General features: G+C 30.2%; 2 protein-coding genes and 1 non-coding gene across 6 annotated transcripts; 2 read left to right on the forward strand and 1 right to left on the reverse strand.

Moving 5' to 3' along the window:
* Positions 1 to 2,212: 2,212 nt before the first annotated feature.
* Positions 2,213 to 7,191, reverse strand: LOC126676983 (glyoxylase I 4-like). Its single transcript, XM_050371381.1, has 3 exons — positions 6,997 to 7,191; positions 2,953 to 3,067; positions 2,213 to 2,708 (listed from the first exon to the last, which is right to left on the reverse strand). The coding sequence occupies exons 1-3, from the start codon at positions 7,167 to 7,169 to the stop codon at positions 2,418 to 2,420; spliced, it is 579 nt and encodes a 192-aa protein (XP_050227338.1). The 5' UTR covers positions 7,170 to 7,191; the 3' UTR covers positions 2,213 to 2,417.
* Positions 7,192 to 13,252: 6,061 nt separating this feature from the next.
* On the forward strand, positions 13,253 to 21,370 carry LOC126676677 (kinesin-like protein KIN-7H). 4 transcript variants are annotated; one of them, XM_056105630.1, is made up of 15 exons: positions 13,253 to 13,492; positions 13,647 to 13,787; positions 14,465 to 14,706; positions 15,090 to 15,179; positions 15,271 to 15,371; positions 15,489 to 15,602; positions 15,690 to 15,771; positions 15,856 to 15,923; positions 16,021 to 16,086; positions 16,161 to 16,285; positions 17,014 to 17,353; positions 18,391 to 18,495; positions 18,601 to 19,872; positions 20,045 to 20,364; positions 20,758 to 21,370. In XM_056105630.1, the coding sequence occupies exons 3-15, from the start codon at positions 14,484 to 14,486 to the stop codon at positions 21,083 to 21,085; spliced, it is 3,234 nt and encodes a 1,077-aa protein (XP_055961605.1). In that variant the 5' UTR covers positions 13,253 to 13,492; positions 13,647 to 13,787; positions 14,465 to 14,483; the 3' UTR covers positions 21,086 to 21,370. The 4 variants fall into 4 exon arrangements, with proteins under 4 accessions (XP_055961605.1, XP_050226898.1, XP_055961606.1 ...); XM_050370941.2 differs by having other exon boundaries at positions 13,253 to 13,454; XM_056105631.1 differs by lacking the exons at positions 13,253 to 13,492; positions 13,647 to 13,787 and adding an exon at positions 13,794 to 14,243.
* Positions 21,371 to 22,921: 1,551 nt separating this feature from the next.
* On the forward strand, positions 22,922 to 22,993 carry TRNAH-GUG (transfer RNA histidin (anticodon GUG)). Its single transcript has one exon. It is a non-coding gene; the product is annotated as a tRNA-His (tRNA).
* The last annotated feature ends 2,107 nt before the right edge of the window (positions 22,994 to 25,100 follow it).

The raw sequence follows: 25,100 nt of genomic DNA on the forward strand, positions 1-25,100 counted from the left end.
TGTGTTTTCACATATAATTTTAAAGAATATTATGAATGTATTTCGATTAATTACAAGTGGAGTTTTTCCTTGTATCAACAACATTTTGTTGGTAAGTTTTCTAACTTTAATCTTTCATGTTGTTTTATATAATTTGTTTTAAATTTATTTCATAAGTAATAAGTGTTGCAAATGTTCAATATTTGATTTTTTTGATTTTGGGCAAAATTAAAATTTCATGACTGCCATGTGTTTCTATGTTCTTGTCATTTTTGAACTTTGAGTTTTGCCATTTTCAAAACATCTGAACTAACCCAATAGATTTAAAGTTTTGGTTCCATCGTCTACATTGGTAAGTGGTTTATCCTTTTTATTAAACTCTGTTAATTTGGTTTATGAGTTTTGTAGGATCTTCACATTAGTCTGAAACAAATCCATATTTAAACTAAATACTCACACATTATCAATTTCGATGACAACCTTTAATTGTGTTTGATTCCTTAAACGAAGAAGGAAATCCTCAATTTTTGTAGTTAAAATATGATTTTTCTTCTTATTTTTTTATATCACTGTTAACAAAAAATCTTTCCATTTAAATTTCCTTTAATAATCCATAGCATTATGTTAGTGAAGAATGATTATTTTTGCTTTTTCTTGACACGTTTATGTGGCTATCATGCTATTATCACTATTTTGTAAAAAAAAATTGAAATTCTCATAAAAAATTATTTTCGTGTTTATTATTATTTTGGCGTGATTTTATATCACTATTTTGGCCTAGGAAACACGGATACAAGAAAACACAAATATTTCAATATATTTCTATTTTCCGTTTCGAACTAAAAACTACTGAAAACTCATTCGAAATCTAATCTATTATTCATAAAGTGTATTATTCAAATTACCTATAAAATATTTTTTTTTTGAATAGTTATAGAATTACATAATTTTTTCATAATATATATAAAATATTAACTTCAATTTTAAACGAAATTTTATGATTTTATTTGATAAATTTGAATACAATTAAATGGTCCATTTCAATAATTTTCGTAAATATATAAATTAAATTCAGTAATTTTATATTTATAAATATTCTGTCTATTTTTATTATTAACATATTTTTTTTTCCATATTTCGTGTCATTTTTTTTGTTTATTTCTAAATGTCATTTGACTATACCCGTTTTATGTTTTCTGTATCCGTGCTACCTAGTTTTTGGCGTGATTTTATATCACTATTTTGGCGTGATTTTATATCACTAATTTGGCGTGAGTTTTCATTATTTTGGCGTGATATCATATCATAATTTTGACACTATTCTTTTACATAATGAAGTTACTATTTTTAGCAATTATATTCTCTATTTTTTCTTATAATTTTTTCTACAATCAAATGGAATGCATTGGTTTAAAATTATATCATCTCAACATTTAGAACTAATAGAACGATGAATCAATATTTTATGGCTTTTTATAGTTTTATGAAAAGTTGATAATGTAATTATTATAATTTTTTTTCTTTTTACTAAAACACATACTACTTATATATAATTATTTGATAGTTTATTAAATCATCAATTAGCATTAAAATAAAATAAGACTTTATGGCAACGGTGTATTTGTATAATTTAATGGCTTTTCTATAGTTACTTTATTTTTGTTTAGTTTATCTATTTTACTGTTAGATGAAAATTATTTCATCTAACGGTAAAAAATGGATAAAGTAACCTTTAATTTATTAAAATTAATAAAGTAACTATAGAAGATGCATTGGCAAGTTGGCATAATAGTTTTATTTTGACAGGAGTTGGCTTTTTTAATTGTGGCGGAAGTATTGAGATTTCAAGCGGTGATAGAAGAGCTGTTATTCAAAGACTATTATCATTTTATGATATCAGAAATTCTTCTTTTAATGATGATAGTTTTAAGTGGATGATAGCTTTTCTTAATACGTTGTTACTATAATTGGGTGGCCCATTGATGGTCAAATAAGCCCTTGTGGATGACTATTTTTACAGTATCTTCATTTTTTTTTTAGACTGGCTCACTCAGCTTGTTGAGGAGTCACATATTTCTGTAATTCTAACAATTCTATCAATGAAGATTAGCCTTTGGTAAAAAAAAAAAAAAAAAACGAGTCATTCCTTACTTTAAAATAAAATTGATTAAAAGTAAAAAAAATATAATAGACGTGTATAAAACTAAACCTATGATAAGCTTGACATGCTGTATTCGTAAAATTAATTAATATAAACTTGAAGAAGGATTGAATCTTAAACACATTTCCAATAACAATTTTACAATGATCTCCAGACTCCAATGACATTAAAATTCCAATATACACTTTGTTTAATCCTAAGGGATTGCAAGATTTATAAAAGATAACCCAATTATCTTGGGGTTGATGATGATGATGTATACATGTATGTATGCATGTCAAAATGAAATGTTCAACATGTCCATGCTCAAGCTCTCCATCATAACATTCTCCATGAACCAGCATTTGTTGAGTGTTGGTCTCTTGAAGCTGCCCATTCTAGGGCTAAATGTGCATGCAGAAATTGGAATAATTGGGATATTTTCACAGTTGCAGAGCTCAACCATGTACCCATCTGGGTCATGGAAAAATACTTGATCCACTTTGTTACCATTATCTTCCACTACTGCAGTCACATATCTCATTCCCATTTCTTGTAGCCTTCTTTTAACAAGTCCGACATCCGTGCACTGTGAAAATAATTCACTTCAATTCTCCACATGTATATGTATTACAATTTTCAAATCATCAGAGATTCATTTTACCTCTTAATTTACGTATAAAAGATTAAATAAAATTAAATCAGTGGCTTTAATTAAAAAACACTCTTAAAAAGAACATATTTGCTCGTTTATCTTCTCGGTTGAAATTATAAAAAAAACGTTAGCTGAAGTGTAGAAAACTATTGAATAAATTTTGGATGGATAATGTTACCTGGAAGGAGATGTGATTATCCTTAGGATTAATAGGGCGAGGTTCGAAGATGGGTTCAAATTCATCCAATGCTGGGTCTTTAATCAAATGTATTCCAATGCCATAGTTGTACAACCTGCAAAATATTATCCAAATAAGGTACTAATGTTAGAGAGAATAATACTAATCTATAGTAGTATTTTTGGGTGATTTAATTTTTTAAATGATATTGAAATCTCTTTTAATTAGTTATCATCTATACTATATATAAAAGCACGGATGGGGGGAACAGGCAAATTTACGAAATAATCCTTTAAAATTTATATTAATAATTGGTTTTATGGTCATTACTTATCCTAATTAAATTAGTAATTAATAAAGAATAAAATACTGTTAGAATAAGGAGATTGTGAATTTGATTTTAATTCACTACGTTTTCTATTTATTTCCTACAAATGCTCCTCCTAAAAAAGAAGGTTTCTTGCCCTCCTTTCTCAATTCTCCTGGATCTAAAAAATATATTCCTCGGCATCATCAATCTTATGTGGCACAAGTAAATACTACTAAATACTAATTGCACTCCATTAAAGCTCATCCTTGTTATATATACCTATTATTTATAATCATATAAGGAAATTAATTTGCCACTTTCATAGGTAGAGTTTTATTTTGATATAATTGAATTATTAAAAAAATATTAATTTAAAAGCTGTTATTTGCATAGGAAACATATGATTAAGTAGTATGTTTTATTTGACGTTTAATATTTTATATGAATATATAAGGTGGTGTTTAATTTTGAGCTTAAAATTTCTTACAAGTAAATGTCTTTTATAAATAAAGAGTTTAATTTGAAGTCAATTGAAATTTAACTTGAAGTTAACCGGGAGTTTAAAGATTTTATAACGATTTTTTGCAATTGTTTTTATGTAAAATTATGTATAAGTATAAAATCATCGTGACTAAATTGATTTACGGAATTAAAAATTATAATCCCTTTTCCTAAGAATTCTTTTAAATTTATTTATTAATTAATAATCTAATTTAAAATTTAATAGCTATTACTCCAGACTACTAATTAAGGATAAAATTAAAATATAATTATTTCATTATTTTTTTTTTTATGAAGTTGTAGTCGAAAAATCAGGGATCGCACCCGAGCATCTCAACTAGGTTGACACTCTCTTAGCGAATACATCATTTTTCTCGCTACAAAAATAAATAGAATGAAAAATTACAAAATTCGAGAAACCAATTACAAGAAAAGCTCCGGAACAAAATCCAACCGGAAAATCTAAACTCCCTTAAAATCATAACTAACAGGACTAAAAAGTGCAGAACAAGCATAAGCTCCATATCCATGATAATTATGCTCCAAAAAAGCCAACTCGAATTTGTTCCCAGACCCATGAAATATTCCATAATCAACAAGCAGCAACTTTACTGGACCACCAAACCAGAAATCAAAAAGGATAAAGCTTTCAACCAAACTTTCAAGATGACCAACATCAAACTGGACAAATGAAAACTCATGAAATAACATCAATAGTTCGCAAATCTGCAATTCTCATGACCATTTAAGTCATCAGAGATTAAAGAATTAACAAATGAAGGATTTGACTGCCACCAAAAGTCTCCATTACATGAACCATAACGAGCCAATGCATCCGCAACTCTATTGCCTTCTCTATAAATATGTGTCACCACCACTGTCATTCTATTGAGCTGATAAAGACTATGCAACCAACGAATGCGAAGTCTCCAAGAAACAGCCCTAGATCGAAACCTAATCATGTTGACAACGTAAGTGGAGTCTGACTCAATCCAAAGATGATGCCAACCATTCTCAAAGGCTTTATTAATAGCATAAATAGCAGCTAATAATTCAGCCTCAAATGCAAAAACGCAATCAAAATGCAAAGAAAATGCACCATGAGAGAACCCTCTGTACATTCGAAAAATACCTCCGGCGCCCCCTATTCCTGGAACTCCTTGAGACGAACCATCTATGTTACACTTCATTATTAAAAATAGAGTTCTATGTAAATAAGGAATTGAATTCCATTTCATAAAAATAATTTATAATTCAAAAAAAGTATAACTAATTTAATGTTAGGTATATGTAAAATATATGGTACTATAAATTATAAATAAATATTATTAAAATCAATTAATTTCAACGAATAATAAATTAACAAATATTATTTATTTTTAACAATTTTAACTAATGTTGGTTATAAATATATTAAATTGATATAATTATATCAAATTTAATTAAAATGACAAGTCACATTACGAGGCACGTGCGTAGCACGTAATGCGAAACTAGTATAAGTAAATGTGGACATGTATTTTTTTCCCTCTTTTTTTGATAACAAGGCATGTAATTTTTCATACTTTAAGTCCAATCGGTGTTTATGTGCGGGTGAATTAGAAACAATAATAAAATTATAATTATGATTTCACCTAACAACTTAACTTTAGGATGAGTTAATTGGAGTTTTCGATTTTGAGTTCCTGTACTTTTTTATTTTACAATTTGATTATCGAATTTCAAAATATTATAAATTGGTTATTGTAATGGAACTGGTGATGGGATAAAAGGGCGTGAGATGTCTCTTGTTTGTATGGTTGATATTGAGATGAGATAAAGTTAGTACAAATCGGCTGTCACGTAAGCATAAATTGGCCGGATTTTATTAAAATCTCGCTGATGTCACTACAAGTATAATATGGTAATCAATTTGTAAAGTTTCGAAGTTTGATAATTAAATTGTAAATAAACAAATATATGGTGACTCTCATAATTAATCACCCGAATTAATTGATTCACAACTAAAATTCCAAACCATAATTTCTAATCTGAATTACTAAATACCGCCCCTTTTTACTACCTACCGCCTCCGCACTTTACCCTTTTGCCCTTTTTCCTATTTCAATACAAAATTAAAACCTTTCAATCCATTCAAACTAAAATCATATTCTACGTGGTTGTCCCCTTCAAGGGACTGTTTCCGGCTGCGACCGAAAATTTCACAGCCGGATTTTTTTTGTTAAAAAAAAATAGAATTAATTTTTTTTTGTAATTTTAGTTATTGTAGAAACTTAATCGATTTAATATTTACTGAATATTTTTAGTATGACTTAATATTTTTCGTACGGCTGAATCAGAATCTGTGACTAAAAAGACTGATCGCTAAAATCAATTTCATCACCGCCCAAATTTTCTAAATAAACTTACACAACATAAATAATTACGTTTACAATTCGTCGGATAATAATTATCGACGTTCGGAAATAAATTTTTCCGATTTTTCCGAAAAAACATTTTCTTTTTTTTTATTTTTCCAGGGATGTCCACAAGGAGGGACGTCCTCCTCATGGAGGGACGTTGCAGTCCCTCCAAAAGGGACGTCCAACGTCCCTCCATATGGAGGGACGTCCCTAGGGGACGTCCCTCCTTGTGGAGGAATGTCCCTCCGGGACATCCTCGGAAAAATTTAAAAAATAAAATAAAAAAATGTTTTTTTTTCAGAAAAGCCGGAAAACTTTATTTCTGAACGTCGATAATTATTATCCGACGAATTATAACTGTTTTCAGTCATTTTAATCAATTTTTTACGTGTTTGTTCGAATGAGTTGAGAGAATTTTTTGGTTTTGGTTTTGTTAAAAGGGCGAAAATGTCTTTTGCGGGGGCGGTGTTAAGTAAAATGGGGCGGCGAATAGTAAAACCCAATCCATAAGTTAATACACCATAGGAAAAAATATGTAAATAACACAAGTTGAGGTTAAAACAAAGATCGTAAAATAGCCGATGAGCTATAACTCAAATGATATAAACGATGGGCGGCAAAATGTTAGGTTGTGAGTTCAAATCTTCACAATCTCACTCTAATTATATATAAAAAAAATAGTAAAATTAATTAGTTTTCAAGATTATACTCGTATAAAATAATTTTACAATTGTGAATTTCTTGTGAGAGATCCACGAATCAATTTAGATAAGAAAATTTGAGTAAAATAAATTTCTCTAAACATAATTAGAAAAGAAAAAAAAAACTAACCAGGCTCCATTGAAAGTGAAAGAAGAAGGTCGTTTGATCATAACAAAGCCTAAAATATCCTCATAAAATCTCACAGAAGCCCAAACTGATCTGCACAACACAGACACATGATTTAAGGACAGAAGTGGCAATGATTCAAAGCTGCTCATTTCTTCAATTTCCATTTTATTCATATTTCAAATTTTAATTAATTTCTTTTTTTTTTCTCTTGCTGATTTTGAACAAAAGATCGTATTTATAGAGCAAGAATTACGGAAATATCACTTTCATTATTCAAATTTACGCTTCAATAATCAGGAAGTTTCCTACCGTATTCTCATTTCACTAATATAGTGCACTCTCATGACTCCATTTTTGAGCTTCTGATTAAAGATTTTAATCATCTACTATGGGAAAAATATTGTGACTTTTGTGTTTAGTTTTAATTCTAGGTTTAATTTTTCTATAAGATCTACTGACCTAAATATTTTAAATGTTCGGATCTTTTGAGGTGTTGCATTATGAGTCTACGGATGACGTGGTAAACTCGGTCTACCTAAGAATTTTTCTTTGTTAAAATTAATCTAACTTTTAAATTTTATTAATTTCAACTTAATCTAGAGGATTTAATATCAAAATAGATTTAATCTCGCTAATATGGTAACCATATTGAATTATGGCCTAATGGTTTGAAAAATATAAATATTTTCACCTTTTTACAAACTAACCCAAACTATTAGTTTCAGTAATTTTAATTTGATGTAAAAAAATTATTACAATTTTAACCAATTTTGATAATTGTTCAATTTATTTTTAATAATTTCATTTTACCATATTTAACATGCAATTATTAAATTTTAGGTTCGATGGAATGAAAAATCTAAATATTTTCGATTTATGAAAAATTCTTACTTATTTCCGGTCCATAAATTTTCCATACACTTGTTAGAAAATCTAATATAATTTTCTCTCTCTTTTCATTATTCTTGATGAGTGATTTCTGAAAATGCCTTTTTAGCAAGTAGCACCTCCAAAGGCTTATTTCTTTGGGTTGAAAGTACAAATTGAAATTCCAAAAGCATTCGAAATTTCTTGGATGTTTCATTTAAATTAGCTGAATCTCAAATTATTTTTTAAATACTGGAATTATTCATAAAAACATGATGTAACTATTTCATACTACATTTTACTTCTCTCGGGCATATATATATTGTTAATTCAATTTTTTTAATTTTTGAAGCGATCTTTTTTTACTCAAAAGTAATAATAACCGGAGTAATCTTTATTCAAATTACATAAATTCAATATATTTTAAAAAATGAAAATGTAGCACAAACTATCAATTTAAATGTAACTCAAACTTTTATATATATATATATATATATATTTACAATCAATAATTATTATTTATAATGAAATTCTAATTTTAAATTTTAGCTTAATATGATTGTGAATTATATCAGACTTCGTAATTCTTCACTCTCGCAACCAACCTCTCGTACTATACATGTTTCTATTAATTGAACTCTAAATTTCATTTTTGCTCTTTTTGATTTCTCAAGTAAGAAAATATGTTACTTTAAATCCTTTGTCAATGTCTATTAAGAGCAAGCTCTCACGCCCCGCTAACCAATAAAAATTATAAAATGAATTTTATGTAGAAAAATGGTTGGAGTTAAAACTATTTCAAGGTCTTTAAACTATACATGTTTTGATTAATTAGTCCTTTATTTTTTATTTTTATATCTTTAACTATTATTTTTTCGTTAAATTAAGTCATTGTTTTGATGTCCGTCGAATGCATTCACTAACAACAAACCACGTAATTAAATTTCACCTGTGAAAAAAATCTATTTAAATGTTCCAATTTCTCTCTAAAAAAATTTCTCTACATTTTTTCTTTTTTATACTAGAATTTATTAATCTCATAAAAAAACAACACAAAATAAACAAATAAAAGTATTAATTATTTGCAAATTAATAAACATAATTAAATATGAGTTCAAACTCTAAAGAAATCTAAACTTTTTAATTTGGCTCGAATAAATTTGAATTCAATAGACAGTAAAAATAATTATTAAAATATAATATTTAATGTAATTAATTATTTTAGATACGGAATTCAACAAATTACAATAATATATATTTAAATCTAAAAATATAAAAAAATTATATCATATGAAAATACTGTGCATGTAAGAAACTCATTTAGACTTATTTTAAAACTTTAAAATTATTTTTAAATAATTACTAGTATTCCAAATTCACATACAATACTCCGGTCTATAAGTGAAATTACCTATAAGTGTAAAACTCTAAATTGAAAAGCATACATAAATATAAAAAGATATTCTTATTATGTTTTTCTTCACAAATAAAATTAATTTTTATTTTGTTAATAAAAACATATCTGTACATTTCAGATAAACAAATAATGTATGGTACATGGATCTAAAAAATGTTTAACCTTTATCACTCTCCAATAATGGAGCAGAAGGGCACACTTTCAACAGACATCCAATAAGGGACTTAAAGTAACATTATTTTTAGTTAAAGGATCAAAAAGAGCTAAATTAAAGTATACGTAGTTGAAGGATTTAATTATGAGTTTAGCCTATAATTTAAAAACTTCCACAAATAAACCGAAATAAATTAGAATTTCGACCAACTTTATGATTGCCACATTAATATAAACCGAGAAAAAGTTGTTGGATGACATTATCTTTATGAACACATGCAAAGAGGGGACGAATTTGAATAACCATTATTACCTTTTTTCTCACCACATGGGATGTCACTGCACATTTTTCTTTTTTCAAGTCAAAATAAGTCCCTACCCTTTTTAATTTTGCACCCTTTCTGGGTTTGTTTCTTTGTCGAGCCAACTCAATTCAAAAGCTTCCAAAGTTTTTTTTATCAATTTCAGTCCAAGTTCAGTGCAAATGTATTATTAATGCTTCAGTTTCATTAGATTTTTTTTCCATATATTTCAATTAACTCAACAAGAACAAGACAAATTGAATTTTTTTGACATATTTTACATTTTAAAATAGAGATAACTGTAAAATAAATTATGAATTTTAACGAAATATGATTGCTTTGTAATTCAAGCAATTTTTAATATAAATTTATTGATATGGATGCCTGAACAATCCATTTCGGCATTTACATCTGTATATTTTCATTGAAAAATTATCCAGTGTTTTAAATTATAAAAAAATTAGTAAATTTTAAACTGATAAAATTAAAAATTTGTGTTAAAATTGTAAATTATACTAGAAATATTTTGCAATTAACAGGATCAATATACGAATATAGCTTTCTATTAGAATTGTGATTATTAATTATATAAAATTATAAAAAAAGTCAAATATTTTAATATTCTATATTTAATACTTCACATTGAGGGAATTTATGTTCAAAAGTAATTTGAGGGAATGTTTGTTAAATAATCCTTTTTTTTTTCTTCCGCAGTGTTCTGGAATGAACTTTTTATATATTTTAAACAAGAGATGCATTATTTATAGTGATTGTTTTTTTTATTTGAACAGGTCACAAAATAGATATGCATTTCCAAAAAAAAAGTCACAAAATAGATATGCATTTCCAAATCATAGTGCAATTTATAAACAACACATAGAAATATGACCTGTTCAATTAATTATATAAAATTAAATATTTATATTCTCTAATATAGGATTTGAAATCTAGGGAATTTATGTTATAAAATTTCAAGAGAATATCTATAAATTAAATTTTATTTTCTTTCATAACATGCTGATAGGAACATTTCGTTATAAAACTACAGATATATAATATTATTGTTTATATTTAATATTTAATATTTTACTTGAACAAGCAAAATAAATCTGTCTTTTCAAATTGTCAAGTGCCACTACATATTCTAAAGGTATATATCCCTGTAATTTAATAATAACAATAGTAATTTTAGAAAGATGTAACCACTAAATGTTTAAAGCTGATAAGTGATTATCCTAACTTAATTAGTTCTGTGTTATTTTCGAGTTTGAGTTTTATTTATACAATCACCTTAAAATATTAATAAAAATGTAAGGCTAATTTGATTTCTCCTAAATTCAAATGCAACATACTGATTTTTCTAATGAAAAAATAATCTCAATTTAGAAAAAACTAAAATTTTCAATTGATTGATCCAATCATAAAATGTCGTACAAGTATTGTCCTTGTTGAGAGAGACATTAATTTATAATTAGATATCTCTCACCGTGAATTCATATGAACCATTAATTAACAATTAAAAATGTGAAAATGAGCTATGACACGTAAATATTATTCATCTAATACAAAAAAATAACAAATCAGGGCTGAAATAAAAGCATATTTATATTATAAACGCGTTCGTATTAATAACAGTCTGGATTTAACTAATCCAAATAAATTTTCAAGCTTAATCTACTAGCCTAAATAGTTAACCAAGTTAATTTATAGTACTTGAATTTCAAACATGATAAACCACTCAATTCATTCTTACACTCGTAATGTGAAATATTAAGATTCTCTTTCTCTAAATCGAATTAAAGAAAAAGCAAAATAGCCTTCACTGTTTTTTTTTTGTAAATATTTATCCAATTTTTTTGCTATGTATCGCGTTTGTATTATCCATTCCAGTTGATTTAAATAAATGAGTTAAATATATCGTATTGTTAATGATTCATAATCCATCAAAATCTAATAAATTAAGTTAATGAGTCATGTTTGTGTTCGTAATCACAGTCGTTCTATGAAATTAAGAGACTTATATACGAATTAAAACGCAATATTTATTTTATTTTTATATTATATTCAAATTGACATGAATCATAAATGATTCGTATTTATATTTAGGATTAATGGTAAAAAAAACCCAAACCTTTACGACTTGTTGCAATTATATCCAAACCTTTTAATTTTTGCAATAATATCCAAATTGCATTATTTTGTTGCAATAATATCCAAATTGCACTTTTTATGTGAATTTTTTTGAATTTTTTGCCATTTTTTGGGACTTTTACTATATTATTATACATCAAAACATAATAATAGCCTAATATCTTAATTGAAAACAACAAGTTTAGCCATCAATTTGACTATTATTGCTACAAAAAATGCAATTTGGATATTATTGTAACAAAAAAATACAATTTGGATATTATTGCAAAAATTAAAAGGTTATGATATAATTGCAATAAGTCGTAAAGGTTTGGGTTTTTTTTACCATTAGGCGTTAAATTTACCCTAATTAAAGTTAGTCGACAACACAAATATTACCCATTAATCCATTTTGAAACCGTAAGAGATTAAATTAATAAAGCTTGATTAAGAGAGTATGGTTAATTTGATCCAATCCAACAATGTAATGACTTTTAAGTCCTTATCTTTGACACTTTACAATTACTAATAAATAATCAAGCAATAAAATAGTCTAATTAGCAGTTCCTTTCTCCTACCTTGTGGACGGTGGAATTTATTTTCAGATTTACTTTTTCATAAACAATACCTTTCTCATACCCAACACCTTTACTAATTTTTTAATTTTTCAATATCATATTATATTATGGTAATTTTCTCATATATCAACTCTCGATTATACTGACAGAATTCATATAAAATTCATTATGATTAAACGTCTGTTCAGATTAATAATTAACCCTTTATTTTTGGATAGTTATGATTTTGCCTAACATTTGGTAGCGGATGAGAGTTCATGTGGTAATTGTCATTCTTGGTCACTGCATCTCCCCTTTTATGGTTACAAAAAGTTGTTTAAATATAATATAAATAATTAATCAATATCAATAATCTTGAATAGTAAGCAAAGTAGGTGCAAATTACATAATTACCAACAAGGCTAAAATGGTCCAAATAACAAAATATCATAAATTTATGTGTCGATAAAGGTTTATTTTACACCTTCAACTTAAAATAAAAAATCAAATAAGACTAAATTCATGACTTTAAGCAAAAACACTCGTAAAATAAACGATACGGATAAAAACACTTTTAAAATAAGCTTTTTGACTCGTTTTTATCCTTCATCTTCAAATAGTTTGATAGTTAATCTCTACTTCAGCTCCAATTGTTCCAATTGTTTTAAGAATCGATAAATAAAAGGATCATGAATTAGATTAATCAACTTATGAGTATTTTTGCCTAAAATTATAAATTTATCTTTGATTAATATTTTGTGCCAAATTGAGGGGGCAAAATGAACTTTATCGATTTATGTATGCTTAACTTCTGATTAGCGCGGTAGTTTTAAATCAAAAGCTTAACAAAGAAAGCAACTCCCCAACCCCAAATAACTTTATAATTTCTCCCCGATCCCATTTTCCCTCACATTTTCCCTCCAAACAAACACAAACTGATAAATACTTTACAAAAATTTCCGTTTCTTTGTGTTTTCTTGTCTCTCAATTTATTTTTTCAATTTTCTGTTTTAAGATCAGAGCTTGCACCAGGTGCCACATTTATACTCAGATTCTTCCTCCTTTTCTATGTAAATTTTGTTCCAATTATTTTAAGAATCGATAAATAATCGAGAACTTCGTAGTTTTTTTTTCCAGTTTTCCTTAGGCCTTGTTTGGTTGCGTTGTTAATTGATTTTGAGTTATGCTCTCTGAGAATTGAGAACTTCTCTGTTTGTTTTGCAGCAAGGAAAACGAAAGAGAAGAGAAGAATCCCAAACGATGTCGTTTTCAGAGAGTGATTGGCCGGTAGTAGTGTACAGATAATCTCCGCACATGGAGTCAGTAACGAAGATTCTTCCAGATGCCACAAAACATTCTTAGACTGTGAAATTTCTCATTTTTTTTCTGTTATTTAATTCTTTTTAATTAATTGCCAAATATAATAAATTAATTGCTATATGTGGATTTGGTGTAATGTAGTAAATAGGTGTATGTATTTGACAGTCTGTTAATGGGGACCGGTTTAGTAAAGCTCCAAAAATTGTCAAATTAAAAATTAAAATTAGACAACCACTCTTTTTGTCTTGCTTGTTTGACTCCAATTATTTATTATTAGTATATTCAAACAGGTAATGGGTGATGATATATAATATGGGATTATATGGGCTTATGTATTTGCTCACTCTTTTGTGTTTTTTGATTTTTTCTGTTACTTTTCCTGTTTTATTATATAAAAAATGATATTTTGTTTGGGACAAAGAGCTCTGATCCAAAAGTGTCGGTGAATTAAGCACTAACCTATGATTAGTTTGCTTATGTGTAATGATTGTGGCTGTTAAGGTTCGCATGGCCCTTATGTTACACCAAAATTCTTATTTATTTTTAAACAAATAACAACCCATAATGTGCATTCAACTGTAACAGAAAAGAACATTAAGTGAGGAAGAAATAAAGGGAGATAGATAGAGCTTGAGGAAAAAGCAAAGATTTTTATATTTTGTATGGTTTGTGTCAGCGTACATTTGATTTCTTTGTATGAATTTCCAATCTTGTTGGAACAGACGGTGAGAGAGAGGAGACATGGGTGCAGCTGATGAGGAGGAGCTCACACAAGGGCCTAGCGGTGGTAGGGGTGGTGGTGATGAGAAAATTCTTGTGTCTGTCAGATTGCGGCCTTTGAATGAGAAAGAAATTACCAGAAATGATGTGTCGGATTGGGAATGTATTAATGATGACACTGTCATTTATAGGAACAATCTTTCTGTTTCCGAGAGGTCTATGTATCCAACTGCCTATGTTTTTGGTAAGAAATTCTCTTATATCAGGACATGATCTTATTTGATTCATGTCCCTTAATTGCATCTATTATTCTCTTCTGAGTTTTTCTAATTTTGTTGATATCAAGAAAGGATTAATGCCACTGGCACAGTTATGTTAATGCACGGTTAATAAACCAATGGGAAGATTAATCTGCTTTTCGAGATTTGAGTTGCTTGAATCTGTTAGTAATGTTGAGAACCTGGATATATTGTTTATCTTTGAATTGTCCGTGAATCTCTCAATGCTGAAAACCTGGATACATTTTTAGGCTTTTAGCAGCGTTTTTAATCTGCTTACCATGTTATGAAGTTAATTACTTTCATTTCTCTTCATTAACATTGTTGGAAAATTAATTTTTGATTCTAGACAAAGTATTCAGACCTGATTGCGCCACGAGCCAGGTGTATGAGGAAGGGGCCAAGGAGGTTGCACTTTCAGTTGTCACTGGTATAAATTGTGAGTACAGCCTCCTTTTGTTTCTTCATCGTTTTTGTTGTTGTACTTCAGTCAAAGCTCGTATTTTACCTTTCTGTGACAACTTTTTCAGCAAGTATATTTGCATACGGGCAAACAAGCAGTGGAAAAACCTACACCATGAGTGGTATTACCGAGTATACTGTAGCAGACATATATGACTACATGAACAAGGTAACACAGAAAGATATTTTTTGGCGTTCATTGCTGTTGACCCTGGGTTTTAATTATGTTCTTTATGGTTCTCCTTCATTTGGTGAATTCATTCTGTTTTTCTTATCCTCTCCGCAGCACAAGGCAAGAGAATATGTTTTGAAGTTCTCTGCCATGGAAATTTACAATGAATCTGTCCGAGACCTTCTTAGTACGGATACGGCTCCTCTTCGGCTCCTTGACGATCCTGAGGTAACTTTTATCGTAGGGTTTGGTAACGAGCTGCTCTGTGGATACAATTCCTTGTAGTGACAGTTTTCAATTTGTCATCATCCATAGAGAGGGACTGTTGTTGAGAGACTTACAGAGGAAACTGTAAGGAACTGGAATCATTTTAAAGAGCTTCTATCTGTCTGTGAAGGTAAATCATGTCCTTGAATATTTTGTTTTTTAACTAGAATATTTACGACCTGAAATTGTATGATGTTTTGGAACATTTCTTCAGCTCAGAGACAAATAGGGGAGACTTCCATGAATGAGGCAAGCTCAAGATCTCATCAGATTCTGAGACTGGTATAACTCATTTGTTGGTTATTACTATGAGGTTTCAAGCTAAACACTGCTTAATAATATCTTGCTGTATGGTTTACTAATAATGAGGCCATATCAGACAATTGAAAGTTCTGCTCGTGAGTTTCTAGGAAATGACAAGTCAAGTGCCCTATCAGCGACTGTGGTATGTATCTTGAATCAATTGTTTATCCAGAAATACTGACAAGAATATCTGTAATAATCTTGTTTTCTGCATAGAATTTTATTGATCTAGCAGGAAGTGAGCGGGCATCTCAAGCTTCATCAGCTGGAATGAGGCTGAAAGAAGGGTGCCACATAAATCGAAGTTTACTGACACTTGGAACTGTCATCCGTAAGCTAAGGTTATCTTATGTTGCATGTATATCCTTTATTTTCAAATATCAGTAATTCTTAATCAACAGTGTTACATCAGATTCTGGTAGTGCGGGATCAGACTCTGTACATCCATCTGCCATAATATGAATGAAGTGCACTGATAAGATATGGTTGGAATTGATGCTTGTAAATACAAAATAAATTCTATTTTCCTATACATATTCAGTTTTCATTCATCAGAAATACAAAATAAATTCTATTTTCCTGTACAAACCCAGAATTTGCAAAACCCAAATTCAACATTCTTATTAAAAATAGTAAGTCATTTGGATAGTGAAAACTTGGAAGGTTCCTCTCTAAATTCAAACCATTAACTCAGTAATTCATTACATTGTTCAAGAGGAACTGTCAAACTTTAAATTACATGGAAAAATGTTGATTTCGTTGATGTACACATTTGATATGTCATCTACCATATACCTTGGATTTTAAGACCTTTTATGGAGTCAAGATATACACACTCTGTAATGTATAAGAATATAATATGTTGAAAGATTCTTACAACATAAATTTTCATGGTCTTTCCCCCCCTTCTTATATTTTATTTCATGCAATTGATGCTGGAAGCTTCTGCATTTTATGAAGCTTTGCTGTTTTCCCAATTTTTATTTTTTCCATAATGTTTACAAAATTCAAGTTTATTAAATTGTATCAGATTTGTTGCTAATCTATGTATTGCTCTGGATGGATGCAGCAAAGGAAGAAATGGGCATATTCCTTTTAGAGATTCGAAGCTGACACGCATACTGCAGTCCTCGTTAGGAGGCAATGCTAGGACTGCTATCATCTGTACTATAAGCCCTGCACGAAGCCATGTTGAGCAATCTAGAAACACCCTCTTGTTTGCAAGTTGTGCGAAGGAAGTGGCAACAAATGCACGTGTCAATGTAGTTGTTTCTGATAAAGCATTGGTTAAGCAACTGCAAAGAGAGTTGGCTAGAATGGAGGGTGAATTGAGAAGTGCAGGGTCATATCAGACTGTTACGTCAGATTCTACAGCAATCCTGAGAGAGAAAGACCTTCAAATTGAAAAGGTGATGCATACAGTCCTACTGTTACTTCGAGTACCTGTTACTTCGTCTTAAGTACCATCAGCCACTTCCTAATGTCATGACAGCTTACTTGAATGAAGAAAAACTGGTGCAAAATTAGAAAACTGACGGAGGTATAATGCCTCATTCAGTTTAGCCACAATTATTACATAGATAGTGTGTCTGCATTATGCTTATGATGAAAACGAGCGAGCTCTTTAACCTTTTCAATTTGGACTAATTGCACTGTCATTACATCTCATCTTCAAATGGCATGAGTTACGAATTTCTCTCTGGATACAACCCTTTGTACCATGCATTATATCCACACATGCACAAATTCATGCATATACATATTATGATGTGTGTGAAAACATCACCCAGAGCTTTAACGGGAGAAACTTGGAAAAACCTGTTCCCTTCCATATCCCACGTAATTCACAGAGAATCCATTTTAGGATTTAGAACCTTGACCATCTGTCAAGCATGTACAATTCTGAGGGGCTAATCCATGGACTTGCTATATGCTGATAGAATATGTTATAGGGTCATGTCTAGTCTACTTGTGACCTCAGTAAAATCTCATTTAAATATCAAGATCCATACATTTTAAAACGCAACGTGTTATAAATTTGGTAGAACTCGGCTAGAGCAGAGAAAGAGGTTAAAGAGGTTAACCTAGGCATCATCTATGGTTAATTCCCCGAAACACATGCCATCTCTGGCTCTCTCTTATTTCCTATTGCATGACGAAATCGCTTAATGCACTCTGTCTCTCATATTATATTATGAAACCTCTCAGAGCCCATTTCATTGCCCCATGCATGAAATTGGTTCTGGATCAAGCATCAAGTATTGTTTTCTCCTTTTTCTTTGTAATTTCATTTGTATATTCTTTCTGGTTTTAACCATATTCCAAGCACATCTGCATATGCATAGAAAATTGAGGATATGAATAATTTTATCATTGAGTTATGCAATATAAAGCTACTTTCTTTTTGGTTAAACCTTGAATCTTTTTGTGTTCCTACTTCATGCAGCTAACAAAAGAGGTTGTCGAGCTGAATCGGCAACTAGAACTTGCTCGTTGTCAGGTTGAGAATCTATTAAGAATGGCTGAAGATGATGGATCGTCGATAGTATCGGTATTCACATAACCCATTTTTTCTACTTAACATAATCTTTATCTAGCTGAAGCTTCTAGTATGTCTTTATTTTTCTTCTCGACCTAAGATGTATCCCTCATCCAGGGAGATCCAGATCATCTCTACCCTAAATTGCGAGTGCGGAGTTCATTCAGATCTGAAAACTCAGTTGCATATTCACCTGCCTCAGAAGATCCACGATTCCTGGATATTGGCATCAGGTCTTTTGATGCATCTCAGTGCTCTGCTGGGGATGCTAGTAGCACTTCTGATGAGAACTTTATTAACCTCACAGATTTTGAAGAGAATTTTGTTCAAACAGATTCCTCCTTGGAACTGTCAATTTGTAATCCTAATCCTGTTGAAGATGATCGCCATTTAAAGAACAGTGAGAATGAGAGTCATGAAACTTTAAGCAATATTTGCAAGGAAGTTCAATGCATTACAGATGAAGAGTCAACTGCAAATAGATATCCAGATTCACAAATGTTCGAGGCTAGTCCACACAGATATGAAGGCTCTAACTCATCATCTCCTAATATAACCACAGGCACCTCAGGAGTGACAATTTGTAAGGAAGTTCTATGCACTACAAATGAAGAGTCAACTGCAAATGGATATTCAGGCTCAAAAATGTTTGAGGTTAGTCCACACAGATATGAAGACTCTAACGCATCATCTCCTAATATAACCACAGGCACCTCAGGAGTGACAATTTGTAAGGAAGTTCTATGCACTACAGATGAAGAGTCAACTGCAAATGGATATTCAGGCTCAAAAATGTTCGAGGCTAGTCCACACAGATTTGAAGACTCTAACACATCATCTCCTAATGTAACCACAGGCACCTCAGGAGTGACAGAGGTTGAAAATGAAGATAGAGAAATTCAAGAACTAGGATCATCTCCATTGAAAGAGCAGGAAGAATTGAGTTGCTTGAGTTCTGATTTTATAATACAACCTCCTGAAGAACAATCTCCTGACGAACAATCTCCTGAAGAACAATCTCCATGGCTGCTAGAAGAAGGGATACCTAGGGATAGAAGCTTGAAGATTGTCAGGAGTAAAAGTTGTGGGGCAAGACTTACTGATATGCCTGCATGTTTATTTGAGAAGGTAGAAAAAATGGTGAGCGCAACACCAATGGTGTTTGCGAAAGATTTCACCAAGAGAACTGAAGCATCTCAAATGAATATAATTGAAACAAAGCATGTTCTTGATGTTACAAAGCTATCACGAGATGTCTCCTTAACTTTTGCTGGTAGCGCTGCTGTTGATGATTATCAGTTGCAGAGCATTGAAGCTACCATTGGTTGGCAAAGTGCTGCCAGTGTTAGTAACTCAGATATGGGAATGAAGGACTTGGTTGCTCATTTGGTCAGTATTCTTCTTTTCATTATTTCGTTCCTGAAAGCTCGATACTGTTTTATTCTCACTTTCTTTATCAGTGATTTGTGGACGTACTAGATAAATAGGGAATGTTATAGATGACTGATTTACCAATAACTGACCATCTCAGTAACTTTATTTTGGTTATCATGATTGATAGGAACTAGAGACAAATTCACTTGCCAATGAACCTACTAAGAATGTAAAGGATATTGGATTGGATCCTATTCAAGATGATTTAGATAACGCTCCAAAGTGGCCTTCGGAATTTAAGAAGCTTCAAGGGGATATCATTGAACTTTGGCATGCTTGCAGTGTCTCACTGATTCACAGGACCTACTTCTTCCTTCTGTTTAAGGGTGATCCAACCGATTCTTTCTACATGGAAGTTGAGATTAGGAGGTTGTCCTTTCTCAAGGACACTTTTGCCAACGGAAAAGAAACTATGGTGGATGGAAGAGCTCTAAGTCTCGCTTCAAGGTATAGCACTTACATATCTTATCTAACTTAGATATCAATTTGCTCCCTCAACTTGCATAATTTGGTCAATTAGCACGGAACCTTTTTATCAAATTGGTCATAAACTTGTCTGATATTATCAATTTGATCAGAAATATCTAATTCACACGCTGATCTTGGTATATACGCCAAAATTTAGAAGGCAAATATATTACTTGATAAATTTCTGACTAATTTGATAACAAAGTTAAGCTCTGTGTGAACTGATCAGCACGAAAGCTCACGAGGTAAATTGATATTTTATTCTGTTTGATAACTTATAAAGTTATAGACACATACAAGGTGGAGTAAGAAGATAATGAATAATATGGCGGAGTAAGAAGATAATCTATAATATGTTTTCTTTGTGAACAGCAAGAGGGACTTATATGATGAGAGGCAGATGCTGTGTAGGGAAATGCAGAAGAGACTGACTAGAGAAGAGAGAGAGAATGTTTTCCTGAAATGGGGCATTTCGTTGACTGCGAGTAACAGAAGAATGCAGTTGGTCCATCGCTTATGGACTAAGACAACCGACATGGATCATATCTTAGAAAGCGCCACTCTTGTCGCCAAGTTGATTGGTTTTGAAGGGCAGGAGCAAAATCTAAAACAGATGTTTGGTCTTCTCAATTTTACACCGCGACGTCCAAGTAGGAGGAGATCTTCTATCTGGAAGCGCAGTGTGATGTTTCTTTTGTAATAACCTAGCGGAAAATGTTTGTGGCTAATTGAGGATTCTGACGGTACAAATACAGGTAGATTCTTCTTGTTCACCTTAAAAACAGATACTATTTGCATTTTCTGATTCTGACTGCAATTGGTTGTAAGAGAGCTTGTAAATCTGTTTGTGCTAGAAATGTTGTATACTTTTTTCCTGTTCTATGAGGCTAATGTTTCCACTTGTAAGAAATTTTGTCATTTTTCTTTTAAAGATGTAACAACAATACAGATTTATATATACATTAGATTGAGAGTGTCAAACAAATATAGTTCTGTAATCTGCATGAGCTTACTAGGAAAGTTTTTTGATTGTAGTGGGTGATGAATGTGTACGCGTAGGAAATTATGAATTGGTATTATGCATGAAAGATTTTATTCCATTTTTCCTTTCTGTATTCTTATTTTTATTCCATTTTTCCTTTCTGTATTCTTATTTCTTTAGCGAACATTGCATGGAAATTTGTCCAGTTCTACGTATTAGTATTTCATTTTTATTTTTAAAAACATTTCCAAAACTTTGAAATTTTATATTTGCAATTTATTCGTGTAAAAATATTATTTTGTCTTTTCACGGTTCACGGCTCAGTATTTATGGTTTTCATGTTCCGTTACCTTACCGTGCAAGATAAGTGACTTTTAACTATAAGTCACCCTTTTCCACTTTGCCAGTAACCTAAACTTATTACTTTTTTTTAGAGGTAATCTAAGCTTATTACTTGTGATTGCTTCAGTCTTATCGATTTAGTTTGTACATTAATTGCAATATAATTAAGGACCAACCCCTTTGCCACAGTTCTTTTTGCAAGCAGAAAATTTCAACTCCAAACAATATATTAACGAAAATATGCCCATATAGTTTAGGTATCTATCTACATGCAATGCAAGCCAATTCACCACTTTTGCAGCACATTTTGACTAAAAATTTGTTTTTAAAAACTTTCAAGTCCTTTTCTTTTGTCTTTGGTGCCTGTCTTAATCCATTCCTTACCTTCTCAATCTATAATTAATCATCTCAATAGCCAACTTTTCTTGTCTTATTACACAAAAAATGGTGAAAAATCCAATGCTACAGCTTATCCAAAATAAGTACAATCACCCCCATTGCTCATTAATTTCAAAAATAACTTGTAAAATTTTCTGTGCTCTCTCTTGAGATTTATGTAATGGAGAGTAACTGGGTAGATAAGTTATTCAGTTCATCAATATTTTGGGTAGTGATGGGTCTTCAAGCAGCAGGAACAGGTGGATTTATAGTATTAGCAGTGACTATGGATATAAAATACATTGATGAAGAGGACAGTCCAGCTCCTGCTTTTATTACAATCAGCACTTTATTTGGTATTCCTATAGCCTGTTTCTGTTTCCTCTTTGCTGGTGCAGCTTTCTTCAATGTCTGCCATAAATCTCCTTCTAACAAGAATTTTTCTTCTCAACTTTCATTTTCTGCTACAAAGAACAAGATTGCTTCTCCAAATTTGATTACTTTTATACCCCAAGATGTTCATTCCATTGTTTAGTTTCCCATAATGCTCAAGAGAATCAACATGTAATTTTTAATTGTTTTTGACTTTGTTCTGAGTATTTTTGCATGATATCTAGAAATTTGTTACTAATGTGTTTCTATTTGGTTCAGTTTACTTTTAGATTTGAATAGTACTAAATATAATTGATTATATAAAATTTTAAAAATTATTAGTAATGTAAATCATCATTTACAAATAAATTCTATAAACTTTTTTAAAAATCCATTTTATCTAAAACAATTGCTATGTAGAAACTAAGACTTATAATAAATGATTTGGATATGTACCACCAAGTGGCTGTAGTTTAGTGGTAAGAATTCCACGTTGTGGCCGTGGAGACCTGGGCTCGAATCCCAGCAGCCACACAATTTTTGATGGTTTTTTTCTCATTTAATTGTTAAAATATGAAGTTTTTATGTAATAATCATAACATTTAAGTTTCAGAAATGTCTGGGTGGTGTAGTCGGTTATCACGCTAGTCTCACACATAGAGGTCCCCGGTTCGAACCCGGGCTCAGACACTTTTTAATTTATATTTTTATTTTAATCCACTCCTAATTTTTGATTTTGCCACTTGTGGCAGTAAAATAAAAACAAGTAATTAGTAATTGTTTATTCCTCCCACACAAAAATGAAAGAGTCAATAATTGAATCAAATGGTTAATAAATTTTAGGATATTATTTAATTTTAGTTCAATCAGTTCAGATAATTTGTTTCTTTTTTTGTATTTAGATTCAATTTTCTTTTAACAATAATTTATAAAATACTGTTTCTTTTGGGACTGTTGGTGGTGTGCAAAACCGAACCGAAAATTTCCGGTTCGATTTTAAAATTAAGATTTTTTAATACATCTCGATTCGGTTTGGCTTTGAGCTTTCAAAAACTGAAAAAACGATATTTTAAAATTTATTAATTTTTTATTGAAATATTACTATTATTTTTTAAAAATAATACTATTTTCTTTCATATTTAAGTGTTATTGTGTGTAAAACATCACAATTGACTTACATTTGAATTTTAAATTTAATTTTTTTATTTTTTTTATTTTTATTTTAATTTTTTTATGGATAAAATTTAAAGAAAAAAGAATTATTTTTCTATTTCGGTAAAACCGAACCGATTTTTTTGTTCAAAGTTTTTACCGGTTTTAAAACTCTTAAAAAACCGATCGGTTTTGATAATTCCACTTCCGAACCAAAAAACCGAATGCACACCCCCTAGTTGGTGGATAGCTTCAGTTATGAGTGTACAGCAGCTTTTTTTGCTCTTCATTTTTGAATTCTTCTTCTTTTAGTTTTTTTTTATCCTTTGATAGAAATAAAAGCCTTGAAGGCTATACAGGGTAAAAACAGACTTAAAGAAGAAGAGCAAATTTTTCCTTCTCCTCTTTTGCTAATTTGTGGGCATCTAGATTAAATTTCCTTTCATTCCAGATAAAATGTACCTCTTCGAATGAGTTTTTTAGGAGCCAAATGTCGTGACAGATTCCCCAACTCATAGCTACGGAACAGGTACCGTCTCTGATGTTTTGGGTAACCTAAATGGCATCACCTTCAAAGATCACATTTTTTCACCCTTGATCAAGGCTTCAGATCATGGCTTCCCTTAAGGCAAGGAACTCTGATACACCCGGGTCCCATATTCCCCTAAAGGATCGCAGGTTGATGATGCAAAGGGAATTTGGCTTCTTTTAATGATCAGTTTAGATATTAATTTTAGTGTCTTTTCTTTATTAGAGATTATGATCATTTTTTCTACTTGGACACTTTGGTGTTTTTGTAATCGACTCTTATATTCATCGTGTTTATTTTAATTTATTTGGTAGCAAGAAAAGTGATATTTACGCTAAGAGGGTGTCAACCTAGTTGAGATGCTCGGGTGCGTTCCCTGATTTCTTGACTCCAACCTTTTACTAAAAAAAAATAATTTATTTAAATAAGTATTTAAACCTAATTATTTAACCAAATGGATCAAATTAACCGAATAATTCAATCAATTCTATTCAATTTGATCTCTAATTTGATTTTAATTAACTTAAGAAATATAATTTAGTTTGATACTATAATTTGATCCAACCAAAAAAATCTAACATTTATATTTTAGTTTGAATTAATCTTATGCTATAGGATTAATAGTTCTGGAGCCATGTACTAATTGATCTTACTGGATAAGTTTTATTTCTCAATGGAAATAAAAATGTGACTTATGTCTAAGAGAATAAAAGGTATTACTTTTAGGATTATTTAATAAAAATATTTATTTTTATTCAATTGTTCGCAAAATTGCCCTCGTTTTGTAAATGTGATTATTTATAGATTTTTTTGTTATTTTTGATAAATTTGAAAAATAAAAACATAATTTTATGAAATAAAGTTAAAGAACTCATATTTCCTAAAAAAAATCACATTTTTTAACAAAATACTACAATATTTTTAAAAAGTGCATATAGTGGAATTTTCTCTATTTTTATA

Source organism: Mercurialis annua, linkage group LG4 (assembly GCF_937616625.2).
Source record: "Mercurialis annua linkage group LG4, ddMerAnnu1.2, whole genome shotgun sequence".
Classification (NCBI taxonomy): domain Eukaryota; kingdom Viridiplantae; phylum Streptophyta; class Magnoliopsida; order Malpighiales; family Euphorbiaceae; genus Mercurialis; species Mercurialis annua.

Coding starts and splice junctions, on each gene's coding strand:
- LOC126676983 (XM_050371381.1), bottom strand. CDS start 7,169: ATGAATAAAATGGAAATTGAAGAAATGAGCAGCTTTGAATCATTGCCA. Junction 3,068..6,996: donor TTCACTTTCAATGGAGCCTG/GTTAGTTTTTTT, acceptor AATATTTTGCAG/GTTGTACAACTATGGCATTG. Junction 2,709..2,952: donor ATAATCACATCTCCTTCCAG/GTAACATTATCC, acceptor TTATTTTCACAG/TGCACGGATGTCGGACTTGT.
- LOC126676677 (XM_056105630.1), top strand. CDS start 14,484: ATGGGTGCAGCTGATGAGGAGGAGCTCACACAAGGGCCTAGCGGTGGT. Junction 17,354..18,390: donor AAGACCTTCAAATTGAAAAG/GTGATGCATACA, acceptor TACTTCATGCAG/CTAACAAAAGAGGTTGTCGA. Junction 18,496..18,600: donor ATGGATCGTCGATAGTATCG/GTATTCACATAA, acceptor TCCCTCATCCAG/GGAGATCCAGATCATCTCTA.